This window comes from Pan paniscus, chromosome 1 (assembly GCF_029289425.2).
Source record: "Pan paniscus chromosome 1, NHGRI_mPanPan1-v2.0_pri, whole genome shotgun sequence".
In the NCBI taxonomy this organism is placed as follows: Eukaryota; Metazoa; Chordata; class Mammalia; order Primates; family Hominidae; genus Pan; species Pan paniscus.
In genome coordinates, this window is record NC_073249.2 from 104,430,495 (window position 1) to 104,445,460 (window position 14,966).

Genomic DNA, 14,966 nt, shown 5'->3' on the forward strand with positions numbered 1-14,966 from the left:
TCATGACCCGCAAGGTCCCCTTCCCTGGGAAGAATGTCCTACCTGATGTGGGACACTGAGGAGAATCCTGCTTCCTCAATTTGAGCCTTTAGCTCCTTCAGTTCCTCCTCAGCTTTCCTCTTCTCTTCTAAGCGCTGGTGGATCTCAGCCCTCAGGTGGAGCATTTCTTCCTGAAGACACCTGTTACTGTCCCCTCCCATCGGAGAAGGAGGGGAAAAAGATGGGTTCTGGGTCTCCACAGTTGCCAGACTTTTCTCCAAAGCCACCTTGACAAGCTAAAAGAAAATCATGGTTTGAAGAAGTTAGGCCATGAAAGAGGACCCAAGAGAAACATGAGATTGCAAAGGCAGTTTTCAATGAGAACAAAAACAAACAAAAAAAGCAGATCTAAAATAAACTCCCTAACCAGAACCTCATTAGTCAGGCATAAGGGCCCTGGGGACTGGTTTGGGTGGGAAGGACACACAAAATGAGCAGGAGGAATTTCCCCATGGAGAAGAGGAGAATCCAGAGATGGTGAGGGAGAAAAGCACATAAGAAATTAAAACAAATGCAAACAAACGAGGTTGAAACAGGACTGGAGGGTGTGAATACGGTGATTCTTTCTCTTCCTGAGGAGACAGAGCCCTGCGAGTTTTCTCACAAGTCAGGAAGCTTCATCAGCTCTGCAACACTTGAGTCCTGGATGGCGGGAGATGATGGCTTAAGATATCAGGGCGCAAAGCCTAATGCCCTGCCTGTAACTCCAACTCCCTCAAGGACAGCTGAGAGGGAGGACTCAGGGCACTGGGGAAACAGTCGGCAGACACAGTTACAGAATTAGAATAAGGTGGAGCGACAGGGAAGACAACACCAACTATTTCATTGGCAGCAGAAGAATCACACTCTGCAGCTACTGGGAGGTGGAGGTGAAGCCATCCTGCCAAGCAGCCAACCTCACTTTTTGGTTGTTATCTTTGTGCCGATGCTGCCAGACAAACTCTCTCTACAAATCTCAGCATGTGGAAGAAACAGAGGCAGGAACAACTGCCCAGCACCTTTCTATTTCTTGAGGACACTCTTGAAGTTATTCATCAATGTTTTAATTAAAGCAGATCTTATGGCCTTTCCTCAAATGGGAATTTGTTAACTTTTAGACTTTGTTATTGTTCATTTTGGGCTTATCTTTGGTCTTTTCCCACGCTCTTAAAAGTGTAGAAATCAAAATCTGAGTATGATAATCTACTTAGCATATGACTAATTACTTTAGTACAAGGAGTTCCTGCCTGTCTGTCCAATATTAATCTTAATATGTCCCAATGTCACATTGGCTTCTTTTTCTTCTCAGTGGCAGCATTTGGAGCTTTTACTTAACTTTGGGTCAATTTTGGCCTCTGAATTTTCCACTCCTCCCCCACAGCTGTTGCTGAGTCATGTTGTTTTCTTTTATCTCTACAAATATTGTGACTTGTAATTGTCACTTATAAATTCATTCTGGCTATACTGAATCATTCCCCAATTATCCAAGTCATCCAAATATTTGATGTGCATTTCCACAAATCATGTAGTGGCCCCCACTACAAGTGATTGGGGATAACTTATAGAATTAATTATATGCTTTATATCTCCATTCAGGTCACCAATACATTGAAGAGAGCAGGGCCCAGAACAGCTTATATGGATCAACGACTGACAGAGCTGCTGGGGTTGGTGCAAAGCCACTGACTTTTGCTATTACCCATAACAAAGTATGTTCAAATGTAGGTCACAGGTTTGTGGTAGGGTCGATTCACAGTATGCATGTGCAATAGTGTTCAGTAGCATAGCAGTTGAAGTTGTGAAGAAATGCGCACCCAGGTCAAAGAAGAAAGATCCTTAGACAAAGCCACTCAAGTCCCAGGCACCCAATCTTACTTGGACTTTGTGAGCCTGAGATTTGGGAGGCTCCTGGGAATGTCTGTCTCTAAGACTCTGCTGACAGGCTTAATCAGGCTGGTGGCCATCTCCATATGTGCCCCCCAGCATTTGTGACAAAATAAAGGAAGGGGGACCAAATAAAACCACTTCTGAAAGCTTACGATCCCATCCCTTATTTAAACTATGTGATGTTGTCATTCTATATAAACTCTTTCCGAGTAACTTAACTAAAACACATTTTGCCATTAGTCTTGAGTGTGGGCACAGCATTATTCTTTTCTAGGCCTTAAGGGTTCCTTCTGCTTAAAAATAATGTCTAACTTTAATGAAGTTTACCCATTATTAAAGTGCCTTCTGGATATATGTTATCTTGTTCTATTGTTTCAATACACCTATTTTCTTTAAAAAGAAAAAATTATGAACCATGAATGTTAACACCAGAAAAACCTTAAGGTACATCTGATCTAATTTCCCACTTTAAAGTGAGAAAATCAAACATTGCCTAGGGATCTCATTTTTCCCCAGGCTAATTTGGGTTTTCATATTTCCATCTCAAAGTGGACTTTCTTTGGCTAACTTTAAGGTTTTTTTTTTTTTACATATATACAACTTTTATTTTTTATTTCTCTTTTTATTTTTTATTTTATTATTTTATTATTATTATACTTTAGGTTTTAGGGTACATGTGCACAATGTGCAGTACAGCATGGCACATGTATACATATGTAACTTTAAGTTTTAAATGTAAATGCCTGAAAAGTAACTCAGGATCTAGCCTTTTCATTAGTTTTGATCATGTATGAAAGCAAATATTTCTTTCCCCCAAATGAAACCCCAGGGCTTCCAGTATTTGTAGTGATAGTGTGAATCCATTAGGTCTATTTTTAATTATATCTCTCTTATTGTTTTTTTTCCCCACATTTCCTAACTCACTTGTGATATTGCTTCATATAATTCAACTTTTTGTGTGCTGGGTTCCCATCTGCCCCACAAAGGCCTCTGTGCAAATCTGATATCCTGTTTGAATGACACTGTTTTGCTTTTACCCTATTGCTTTGTATCTGTACCAATGTTAAGTCAGTTCTCAACATTAAGGCATTAAAAATTAGCTTTTCTCAAATGCTCAGCATCACTAATCATTAGGGAAATGCAAATTACAACCATAATGAATATCATCTCACACCTGTTGGAGTGGCATTTATCAAAAAGGTGAATGATATGTTAGAGATAATGCAGAGAAAAGGGAACACAGACATTGTGAATAGGTATGTAAATTAGTACAGCTGGTGTGGAAAACAGTATGGAGTTTCCTCAAAAACCTAAAAATAGAACCTACCCTATGATCCAGTAATCCCATTTCTGGGTGTATATCCAAGGGAACTGAAATGAATATGTTAAAGGTATATCTGCACTCTCATGTTCATTACAGCATTATTCATAATTTAAGTCAAGATGTAGAGCCAACCTAGGTCCATCCGTAGATAAATGGGTAAAGAAAATGTGGCAGATAATACACAATGGAATACTATTTAACCTTAAAATGTTGGGGGAGAGCTCCTGTCATTTGTGACAACATGAATGAATCTGAAGGTCATTATGCTTAGTGAAATAAGCCAGGCACACATACCACATAGGCTCACCTATATGTGGAATCTAATGAAGTTGAACTCATAGAAGCAAAGAGTAGAATGGTGGTTACTAGAGGCTGGTGGAGTGGGCAGGGAGAGTAGGGGGAATTGTTGATCAAAAGTATTGACAAAAAGAATAGGTCTTAAGATATATTGCATAGCAGGGTGACTATAGCCAATAAAATGTATATTTCAAAATAAGAGTAAATTTCCAATGTTTCACCATCAAAAATGGTAGGTAGGCAAGTTGATGAATATGTAATTAGCTTGGTTTAATCATTCCATATTGTTTGTGTGTATATATATATATAATCATACACCCCATAAATGTATACAATTATGATTTGTCAATCAAAAATAACTATTTTTTTAAAATAGCTTTTTTCAAGTTTATCACACTTTGTCTACTAACGTCTGTTCTTCGTATTTGAATCTTGATTTTTTTTCTTTAAGAGGTAGGGGTCTCATTATGTTGCCCAGGCTGGCCCTGAACTCCTGGGCTCAAGAGATTCTCTTGCCTCAGCCTCCTGAGTAGCTGCAACTATAGATGCACACTACCTGGGCTTGAATCTTTATTCTTGATTAACTTTTTCTCCATTACAAAACTTCACATAAAAAATGCAATGGTTGATTACTCTAGTTTCTTTCACAGCAATTTCATAGGTATTTATTATAGATCTTACATCTGCTTGAGAATAGAATTTTGTGGGAGATAATCTAGGGAAAATTACTATCATGGCCAGACTTGAGGCTTCCTGAGGTGGCTGAGTCCAAAACATAAGGAGCAAGCAACTTGTATTGGCCAAAAGGTGATTCTCACCTTGGAAGAAAGACAAGGTGGGATGTGTCTGTTAGGAAAAGCATATGAATGCTTGGAGTAGGAAGGGAACTTGGTGTCAGGCAAAAGTTTACCTTCCAAGGACATAACAAGGAGAAGCTCAAAATCTACCTTTAAGGGACCATTTTCCCGGAAACAAGCAAACAGATTTTGAGAATCTGGACACAAAACAGTTATGGCAAAGTAAGCTTTATTTAATTGGTAGCAGGAGAGTCACAACTTCAAACTCCAGAAAAGATGAAGTAAATTTGTAATGATTTCATACACCAAGATTCCTCCTACCCAAAGCTGAAGATATATTTTCAAGGAAAGGTGATGGAAAGAAAAATAGTGCTTACCCAAGAGATTCTTCCATCCAGCAGGCATATACTTTGTCTATCATGAGTCAAGCCCTGATCCAAAGGCTTGTTAACTCATAATTACACTAAGCGTCTCTCCTATGCCAAGTAATGTGGCAAGTATTGTGAGGGAAATACAAACGCCCTAATATAAAAAGTTCATTCCAGGGTGGGCTGACCTTCTCAAAATGGGATCTGGTCAGATTCTCCATGCTAGGCTACAGGAAAGAAGGCTGAAGAAGCAAATTTACAAATCAGTTTGCCTACAATTGAGAATTAGAGCAAATGACTTGCAATACCAGGAGTACTTCAGACCATATCAATCAGAAACTGTCTTCATATCTGTGTCTCCTGTTCATTTATTCTGAAGTTAATCCTGTCCCACAGTCATTATAACCATCAGTGACCAGCCAACCTCCCAATCTAGCTGTCTTAGAGTAGACATTTGTTCACCCTGAAGGTCCCTTTTTCTCACCCAAGATCCTCAATGAAATCAGAGAGTGAGGACAGAGGGATCTGTCTGGAGGGACAGAGACGTATATAATTAAAGTCACAACCATCGGTAAGGAGGACTCAGGAGAAGCTGTTCAAGCAAAAGGAAAAGTGGAGCTCATGCAAGCACTCAAGGGAGAAGGGAAGGTCGGGTACAGCTATAGCAACAAGAAGGTGATCCTATTATAAGAAGGTGATCCTACTACTATAAAGAAACTGTTGAGAATATGACGTATCCCAGACAACTACTCATGTCCCCAAGTGCCAAATCCCAAAAGATTTGAGGATGCTTATTTGGGCTCTTCTTATTGGTTGATTCGATGTCTCTTCTTTTTCTTATGCAGAAGACATACAGGCAGACCCAGAAAGCCTCATTTCTTGTTTAATTTTCCTAATATCCCCAAGAAAGCTATTACTGGAAAGTCCAGCTGCTTGTGCAGGATATCTACCAATGATTCACTTTCTCCTTAAGAATCATAGGCACAGTCCATCTAGGAGATGAGATTGCTAAATGGCATGGACAAAGTGGAGACATTATAGGAGTTCTGGTGAGTGCTTGTGGGATCACTATTGGTGACTTAATCTCTGAAGTCCAGATTATTCACTCTTGTAACATGCTAGTTACATCTTCACTGATGGTGGGTGGAAGCAATGTTTCAGCCTCAAGTTCTGAGGTTTGACAGGGGATTGCTGTTGAAGTACCATCTGCTGATCACTGAGTCACCACGACCTCAGTGGTTTGTCAGGTTGCATAAGGTTCTCTTTGTATAATGAGATTTCACTGAGAAAGATTCTTGCTTTGGAAGCATTCCAATCTTCTTGGAGTTTCTTCCCAAGCAGGTCCTCCGCCCTGCCACCTCCCCGAGCAGCCCTTCGATGACTCCCTGTCTTCTGTGGTGCATTTCAGTTACAAAAAGCCCAAGGGGAATGTGTCCATCGTCTTGCAAGTAAAAATGCTTCTGAAGCTATAGCTACAGAGAATAAATAGGGGCAAAGGTGGGTAGGAGGGGGAAGGAAGCAGAAGAAAGAGATACAATACAAACCAAAGGGTGGATTGGAGAGAAAAATGGAGTGAAGATATGGGTTGGAAAGGCAGCTGGGAAGTTCAAGGAGAACAGGAAGATGACTGAGAAGTAGTTTATGTAAAAAGATATCTTCTCACTAAGTCCGCAAGGGCTGCAGGAGACTATCAGACCTCAGAAGGGCTGTGTGCCGTCCACCCTGGAAGTCCCAGACCCTGACACTGACTTACTTGCTGGTGACTATGGTGTGCAGCCTCCTCCTCAATACTGTCAGTGAACTCAGTGCTTGTATCTTCGGTGTCATCCCCTGCAGTTGCACCTGGAAACAAGTCCAGAAAAGAAAAGTGATTCCCTTCACAGATGGCTTCCAGACAGCAGGTTAAATTATACTCTTTTTGCCCGCTGCCTCTGATTTCTTCCTTTCTCCATATACATGGAGAAGAAATTCTCCCTAGCCAGCAGGGCTGGCAAGAAAAATAGAACTTTTTGTATCACAGACACTTTCTTACTCATACTCAAGCCTGAGCCTCACAACATAAGCTGACTTTGCCTGCACAGACCCATTTCTAAGGAGCCGACTGTCAGATGCACTGGTTGCCCCACTCGAATGTCAAGAAAGCCTGAATTATTCCCCACTGTCTGGCTACATAAAAACTTTCTCTTCCATAATATGAGTCCAACATGCCTAACCCTTTCCCCACCACTGAGTACCTGGAGATTAGAGCTGCACTGAATCTCTCAGAGGTATCTATTGTTGGGATCAGTTGTGCATAGGGTGACAATCTCTCTGAGGAACTTCCCTCTGGGGGTCCTGTGTCCTAGTAATGTTCAGGTCTAGTCAAGATTCAAGACACCCAACGATTCAGTTGTTCCCTAATTTCTTCCTCTAACCTCCCTTCCTCCTCACCTCTCTCAAACTCTTATTCTATGCAGACACCCTTTGTCTGAAGGGTTCCTTGCACTGCTTTCTCCATATGAGATTTAACCCATCCTTTCATTCTCCAGAGATGGACACAGCTACTCTAGGGCCCAAACATCTACACCTTGCTCTAAGGTACAAGTAGCTGCAGTTTGTGGTATGGGCAAAGGTCTAAGGCAGCACTGACCAAGAGGACTTTCTGCAATGACAGCAATGTTCTGTGCCAGTGTTGCCCAGTACAGTGGACACAGTCATATATGGCTATTGAGCTTTGAAATGTGGGTAGTATGGCCCACATTTCAAAGCATTGAATCTTAAATTTTATTTAAATTTACTTATATTTAAATGACTGCATGTGGCTAGTGGCTACCCTATTGGACAGCACAAATCTAGGGTGTGTCTTCCTCCTTATATTGATTAAAATTAAGACTGTTCATACATTTTAAGACCAAGAGCTATGTTTTATATACTGTATTTTTCAGGAAGTGTAGAAATTTATTATGGTTAATTTGTCAAAGAAAATTTACTGTGACACTCACTGTGTCTTATAGAACCTCCCCAACTTAAGAATCTTGAAATCTTGTTCTGATCCTAGCCTCGGCAACCAACCAGTTACAACTCCACTTCTGACCACTGATTAACCTGGACCTCTAAGAGATTACGTGGTGAGTCCAAGGTTACACAACTAGCCCTCACTAGAGCTGCGCCAGTAAGTCAAGACTCTGGACTCTTAGACAGAAGCCACTCACTTTTCCTTCTGGTGACAAATCAGATCTTTATCTTTGCTTCTTCCTCCAAGACCAAAGAACCTTCTGTTGAGTTCAGACATCCAGGCATGAAAGGCTCTGCTTGAATCATGAGCATTCACTACCCAATACAGATAAGGTAAGCAGGGGCAGTTCACATCTATATATTTGCAATGGCCCAGGCTGATCTCATGGAAGTGCTAAGAGGTAGTAAGTATGCTGGTAATAACAGCTTAGGTTTCCTCATCTACACCATGAACTTTGTGTTAACTTTGGATCAAGGAAGGGTCCTGTTCAGTGAAGCCTCTACCACCTCTACCACTTAGCATCTTTAGAGGTCTGTGGCAGACAGTGTACAAGAGTTATTTCCAATACTTACTCATTCAAACCAACCCCAGAAACCATCTCACTCAGGATACTAGCTGAGTAGAGGTGTATGGACACATTCCCTAATCTTTGGCTGCTTTAAAAACTTACTGAACCCAGGATGCTAATTTACCTAGGACACCCACATCATGTTATGCTTACTTTGGAAAATCTTTCCCTGTACAACAGTAGCGATCACAATCTTTTATGTTTTTCCAGCAAAGGAAATGAATTGTCTCACTCAGTGACAGAAAACAGACTGTTCACATTGTTTCTCTTTTGAACATGGGGCTAGAGAAGGATCCTGTAGTTGAAGAAAGCACAGCTCTATGAGGTCAGGATCCTCATCCCCTACCATTGTTGCTGGGTTGTGGAGTCAGGCTGGGCCCACATCCCAGGACCATTCCTGCCAGGTTCCAGAAGTGAGAATTGGAAAGGGTGACTATCACTGGTCTTGAAGGTTTTTATCTGACACTTTCTGCCCTCCACTTATCTTTGGCAGCCTTTCTGGTGCCATGTCTGCATTCTTGGATAATGCTCCATCTTATTTCACTTAAGAGCAGGATGCTATGGTTCTGGCTTCATAAGGAATTCGACGGAGACAAATAAACGCTCATCTCATCTTGACACTCTGCCACACAGGGGTTTTGTTTCTTCCCCTTCATTCTCTCTTTTTTAAGCTAGCTCACAGTCTTCTTCCATTATGGCAGCTTTAAGGGTTGCTCAGCCTTTTACCAATTTGAATTAAAATGCTGAAACTTTTTCTCCCATGTTTGAGGGGTAAAGCTAAAAATTTATAGAAAATATGGAAATAAAAGAGTAAGTTATCTCATACAAGGTCCATACAAGACATTAGACATCTTTTACCATTTTCCATTTTTTTAAATAAATGAGAGAACTTCTCTTGTGTGAGTGATACCCTTTTCTAAACTTTTACTGCACAACGAAACACTGTCTTCAGAACTAACTTGGAATACTTTGAATTTCTAATTTAAGGTACCTATGATTTTATATTGATGACTCTTCTGCTTACTTTTTGATAAAATATAAAATAGTCTGCCGCCTTTAGATTCTCTGGGAGCTAAGAATCTGTTCATTTAACTTTCTTCTTCGAGATTAAGTTTTACATGTTAGACTGGCAATTTTATAAAAAACTTCTATTTGAGGCTTCAATAAAACTTCTCAACTTGTGGTTCTTGGAAGTTTCTAGGCTCTGAACAACACAAAATGGAGGTGATACCAAGATGTCCCTTATTTAGATTTAGAAAAGTATTTTCTATCAGCTATCTAATTCTACAAAGTACACAAAAATAAACCTCTAAAACATAAGACCATAAAATCCTTGGGTGAAAATGTAAGCGTTATGCAAATATAAGGTATTCTTATCACTGAAGCAAAAATTCATACTTTTGTAGAACTTTTTAAATTGAGTATGGCATAATAATTAAGAACAAGAACTATGGAGATAGACTGTCTAGATTTGAATTGTGCTTTTATTGTTAGTTATGTCACTTTAGGCAAGTCATAACCTTTCCATAACTAAGTTTCTTCATTTAATAATTAGGGTTAAGAGCATTACCCACTCCATACTGTTGTGAACTTTAAAGGGTTTGCTGATTTTGAAGTGCTTAGAACAGTGCTTGGTACACAGTGTGTACTCAATAAATACCATCCTTAAACAATATTATTATTGTTATTGTAAGTAAACTGAAGTAGTCCATGGGCTTATAAGTTGAAGACTGAGAAAGTTGAAGGCCACAGAACCTAAATAGCATCAGCAGAAGGAAGTTTTATACTTGATGTTACTATCTGAATGATCTTGATTGATTCTACCTGCACTTCTTCATTTCTGAATACTTGTTTCCCCAGCAGGAGGCTTGAAATGACACTCTTTGCTCTCTGCCTCACAGGACATTGAAAAGGTAAGGAGTGACAACTCTTTGGTTGAACTCTTTGGAATAGGTGCCTTACAAAAAGGACTAATCATCATTAAATGATAACTGTCTTAAAACCCCAACATGCATAAATAAGCCTTAGGGGAAACCTCATGACCTCTTTTTTTGTTTTATTTTGCTTTACAGATGAGGTCTCATTATGTTGCCCAGGCTGGTCTTGAACTGCTGGGCTCAAGGGATCTTCCCACCTCAGCCTCCAAGTAACTGTGACTACAGGTGCATGCCACCACACCTGGCTCATGACATGTTCTTTAGTAATGAGTCCAAACTGGGTGGAGTCAAGACCATTTCCCCCAAATTCTACACTGTAGTCATTATTATCTTCCTTTAAGCCACTAATATGGGATAAACAGAAAAGGAGTGATGTTTTTCCGTATAGTTACTTAGAACATAGCAAGAGATCATATTTTATTAATTTTAAAAGGTGATCTGAAGAACTAAAACTTTAAGCATGAATAAGTTGGCAGTGCCAAGTGTTCTTTCCTTCGGTACCGGGCCCTTGTGTCTAATACTCTCAGCCCAATTTCACTCTGACTCCCAGGTACACTGCCATGCGTTCATTACAAGAACGCTCACATTTTCATGTCATGAACCAACTATTGCTGACTTTAATGTTATGGTGCTGTAATGTTATGGAGAGAATCAAGGAAAAGAGGCCTCCTATCAAACTACAATTTCACCTGCACACATTCCCTTCAGGATCATAAGAAAACTATTAAGATTCCATATAGTCCTCCATAGTTTCTGCTAAGAAATAAAATTCTCTATCTAGACAGATTCCGATCGTGGAACAGAAGTGGTAGAAAACTGCTGTCTGCAGTCAAACCCCTTTATGGTGTATCTTTGTCTTTAAATTGCAACATCTCTTAAGTAGCCTTAGGGCTTTCCAGCTCACATGTTTCAGAAAGCAGCTGTTTTAAGTGACTTGAAAAGGCCAAATCATAATCTAAAATACTTTTGGGGATATGAAATCCCATTAAAATTCTGGAAAGAGTTTCTACTTCTCCAAAAGGGTAATTATTCAATACAACTACAGTCTTCTATCCTTAGGCTAACCAAGGCACATGTAAATTAGGACTCCCAGGCAGACCAGGAGATATGACCACTGCACCTATTTTGTGATGCCATAATTCTGTAATGTCAAGAAATTCTTCCTGCTCATGGTCTCTTTTATTCTTCAAAGAACACGAGAAATAGGTTTTTCTAGGAATGTTTAGAGACAGCACTACCCACCACAGTTGGCTCCTGAAACCTCTGTCGTGCTTTCTGCTATTCTCCTACAGCAAAGAAAGCAAGGAGGGTTTTTAAGGTAAAGTAGCCTATGTCACATTTCCGGGGAAAGTATAACACTGTTTCTTTAGTCTCACTTCTTCCAGAGGAGAAAAATTCGAGTTTCTTCTTCCTTCCTTTAGTTAAAGACTCATTCTACGAGCCTTGCTTTGACTTGGAATTTAGTAAATAATCAATAGACTGATTCTCCCATAAGGAAAAAAAAGATACAAGCTTTCTCTACTTTTTTTATAAATATCTTAAGAATAAAACCAAATAGTTTCTGTTGGCCTTTGATAATTTTATTGGATCAGTAACAATTTTTTGTGTTTCAACTAAGATAGCTAAAATTCTAACACTTATATGTAAAAATTACACTCCATTTTAGCACAAATGTTAACACAAATTAACAGCACAGTGCCATGAAGAAATGAAAAATACACAGCTTTGGTAGGGAAATGGTCCTGGAAATAATGTAATGCCAAGTTTCTGATCATTTAACATATCACTCACCTCCTTCTTCATCTGATGTTATGAACCACTTTATTTATTTATTTAAGACAGAGTTTCACTCTTGTTGCCCAGGCTGGAGTGCAATGGCATGATCTCGGCTCACTGCAACCTCCACCTCCCAGGTTCAAGCGTGAAGTTATGAATCACTTTAATTCTTCTTAACAACCCACAAAAGTTTAAGTGAAAACTAATAAGACTTCATGGACACAGATAGAAACTCATCATTTATAAAACATGCTGGTATAAACGCATGCCTACAAAGGTTATAGATTGAGAAAGAGGTCAATATCTTGGAGCTATGACTTTGATTATTGTAAAAAGAAGCACTACATATTCATGTTATATACTAAAAGTAAACCTACAAGGAAGCCAATTTGGTTTATATACTTAAAACCCCTATTCTCCATATTATTTTAAATACAACATTTTCTGATGTTGCTGAACTTTCTATTTTACCCTTCCAGTTTTAGTAAGAGGAAAACAGTATGATAAAGATTTTTACTTCTGGAATTTGACTTTAAACAAAAAAAAGGGAGAGTAACACAAAAATAATCAGTATGTCACTTTATAAGTTTAATTATTCTTATTTGAAAACTGGTAGAATTAGTATTGTCAGGACCACAGTTTAGTGTTCCCTTCCATTTCCCATTCTTTGTTGGAGACAAATTACGAAGCTATTTTTTATTTAGAAAATTGATCTTGGCCCAGGTGAGAACAGGGAGAAGTTGAAGACTTACCTTCTGTTAATACTTAGATTACTTAAAAGCAACAGGCTTGTTATTTGATCATAATAAAATGTTTTAACAAAGCTACTGGTGCAAAGGGTGAGAAGGTGGCTTAAATCCACATTCTAAAACACATTATAACTGAAATAACTGAAATATACACTATATAAAAAACATTATAACTGAAATATACAGAAATCACTCCAATATATTATCCTACTGACTCATTCCTTCTGTTTATTACTGTATTGCCACATTGGAGTTCCATATTTCCAGCTATTCTTTCTATGGTACAAATGGTTCCACACTACCAAAGAGAAAAGAAAAGCTCACTGAGCTTTAACCCTGAGAGAACTGAGAGAAAATACTCTGTGCTGGTATCTCACAGGATATACCTGGAAAAGAAAACTAATTTCATTTGTTCTATCTCTAGTACAATTTCTACAAGGTAAAATGGAAAACTCACTTTAAGTGTGTGGGTTACTAATATTTCTTCCTAACTTCACAGGAAGTTTGTCACCTTTCCTTGCAGGATACTGACTGTAAACCTGCAGAATACTACATGATACCCTACTTGAAAAGGCCACTTGAGCTTTGCAGGGATGCCAAATGTCAAGATTTTGTGACTGTTTTATATAAAAAGACCACGAAACGAGAAAACAAGTTTATCCTATCAATGGGAACTAGAGTTTTCTAATACTACCTCAAGAAAAGCAAAGGTATTATTGTTCTCTCTAAGGCTTACAGTCCAAAGGAAAGTGACTTTAGGTAGCTCAGTCAACCTTTATTTCTCAATGAAAAGGACAATTTTCAGTATAATGTGATCTGCTACTCCTTTCCACAATCAGAAGACTCCAGATTCAACTGGAAGATCAACATAGAGAGAACTGAAATCAGTCTCCTTGAACAGTTTTTGAAGCTATGAACCAAACATCTCATGACCCAGACACTGAATTAGGAGGATGAATGAGCATAAAAGTGATAGGTTTTTTTATGTACATCGGCCACAGAGTTTACTTATGCATAAACTGTGTAAATAGAATATACTAAAGAACCCTCAAGGAAACTAATTCTTATGATTAGGAACTCATATCCTCTACAGGTTAAGATTTTCTGGATCCTTAATAGATCTCTTGCTATATATAATGTAATAGAAACATCTTTTAAAAATATAAATAAGGAAAAATGTATTTCCTCTAAGAAGCAAAGGTCCTGAAAAAATTACTGCTGTCCACAGCTGAATGAAGAGAAGAGGGTGTGGAGAAGGTTGGGTGACAGATAAGAGTACACACTACCAAAGGAAAAGGCTGACCTACTAACTTAGTCCAATAATGTCTTTTCAAAAAAGTTATAACTTGGCTATCTAAAAAGAGAACATCAGATGAATGTTGATTTATACTAGGTACTAATAATCATCAAATTTTCAATACTATAAACTTTCAATAGAAAAGAGTTTAGGGACAATATCTATCTAAGGACATTTATTTCACTCATTAAATAAGTCCTCTTGGAGGTTCTTTTCAACTCTATACTTCTAAAACCTACAGACTTCATCTACCCTGAACTCTTAGAACCATTACTCTGCATTATTTGCTATTATTCAAAAGGGAAGCATGAGAAAAACAAAATCTATCATATGGATTTTTTTCTCAATTTAAGTTCTATGCTTCCAATTAAGCATGGCCTAAGTAAAAATTTACTTCATTATTTTTATTTGAAGATTATTTTTACTCAAGCACAGGTTCTATAAGCACACGATGCTTTATTTAAAATTACTGTCATTGAAAAATGACTGTCAAAGGTAAAATAATCCAGTATGAGAAAGAGTCTGTGCTCCTGAAGAGAAAATGGAATATTATATCATGCTAAATATTATTAAATGATGCGTCCAACCACAGCATGATCTCTGTGTGGATTATAAAATTTATCAGACTCATGTTCTCTAATCAGATGCCAAATTATCACACAAAGTTGTTAGACCAGCAAGCTCTCTCCAGACAACACTGTTTGCAAGCCTCATTCCAGCTATCTAGACCAGAAAGTTAGTACCATATTTTAGTCACATTTATGACATTAAGATCAGACTTTTAATTTATCCTGCTATCAATCTACTCTTGCTGCAGGTTGACAGAAGTAGGAGTGATTATTAACATAAACTGTAATCACTATGAGCCATTAGAAACGAAGAATCACCCAGAGCTGAATCTTACTAGCAATTCAGAAGGCTTCCTTGGTTGGTCTATTAGTAAAATTAAGGAA

The 14,966-nt window shown here is 38.4% G+C and overlaps 1 protein-coding gene across 44 annotated transcripts in view; it reads right to left on the minus strand.

The window, feature by feature from the left end:
* Positions 1-14,966, minus strand: part of LOC100988482 (myomegalin) — a 227,305-nt gene that overhangs the window by 34,373 nt on the left and 177,966 nt on the right. For 41 of the 44 annotated variants that reach the window (XM_055101883.3, XM_055101872.2, XM_055101919.2 and 38 more), the window contains 2 exons: positions 6,445-6,533; positions 43-275 (listed from right to left, as the gene is read on the minus strand). In XM_055101883.3, coding sequence (XP_054957858.2) covers positions 43-275; positions 6,445-6,533 — 322 coding nt within the window. Of the gene's footprint in view, positions 1-42; positions 276-4,535; positions 6,164-6,444; positions 6,534-14,966 lie in introns of those variants that run through there. The other 3 variants (XM_057300314.2, XM_057300315.2, XM_063605797.1) reach the window with 1 other exon arrangement.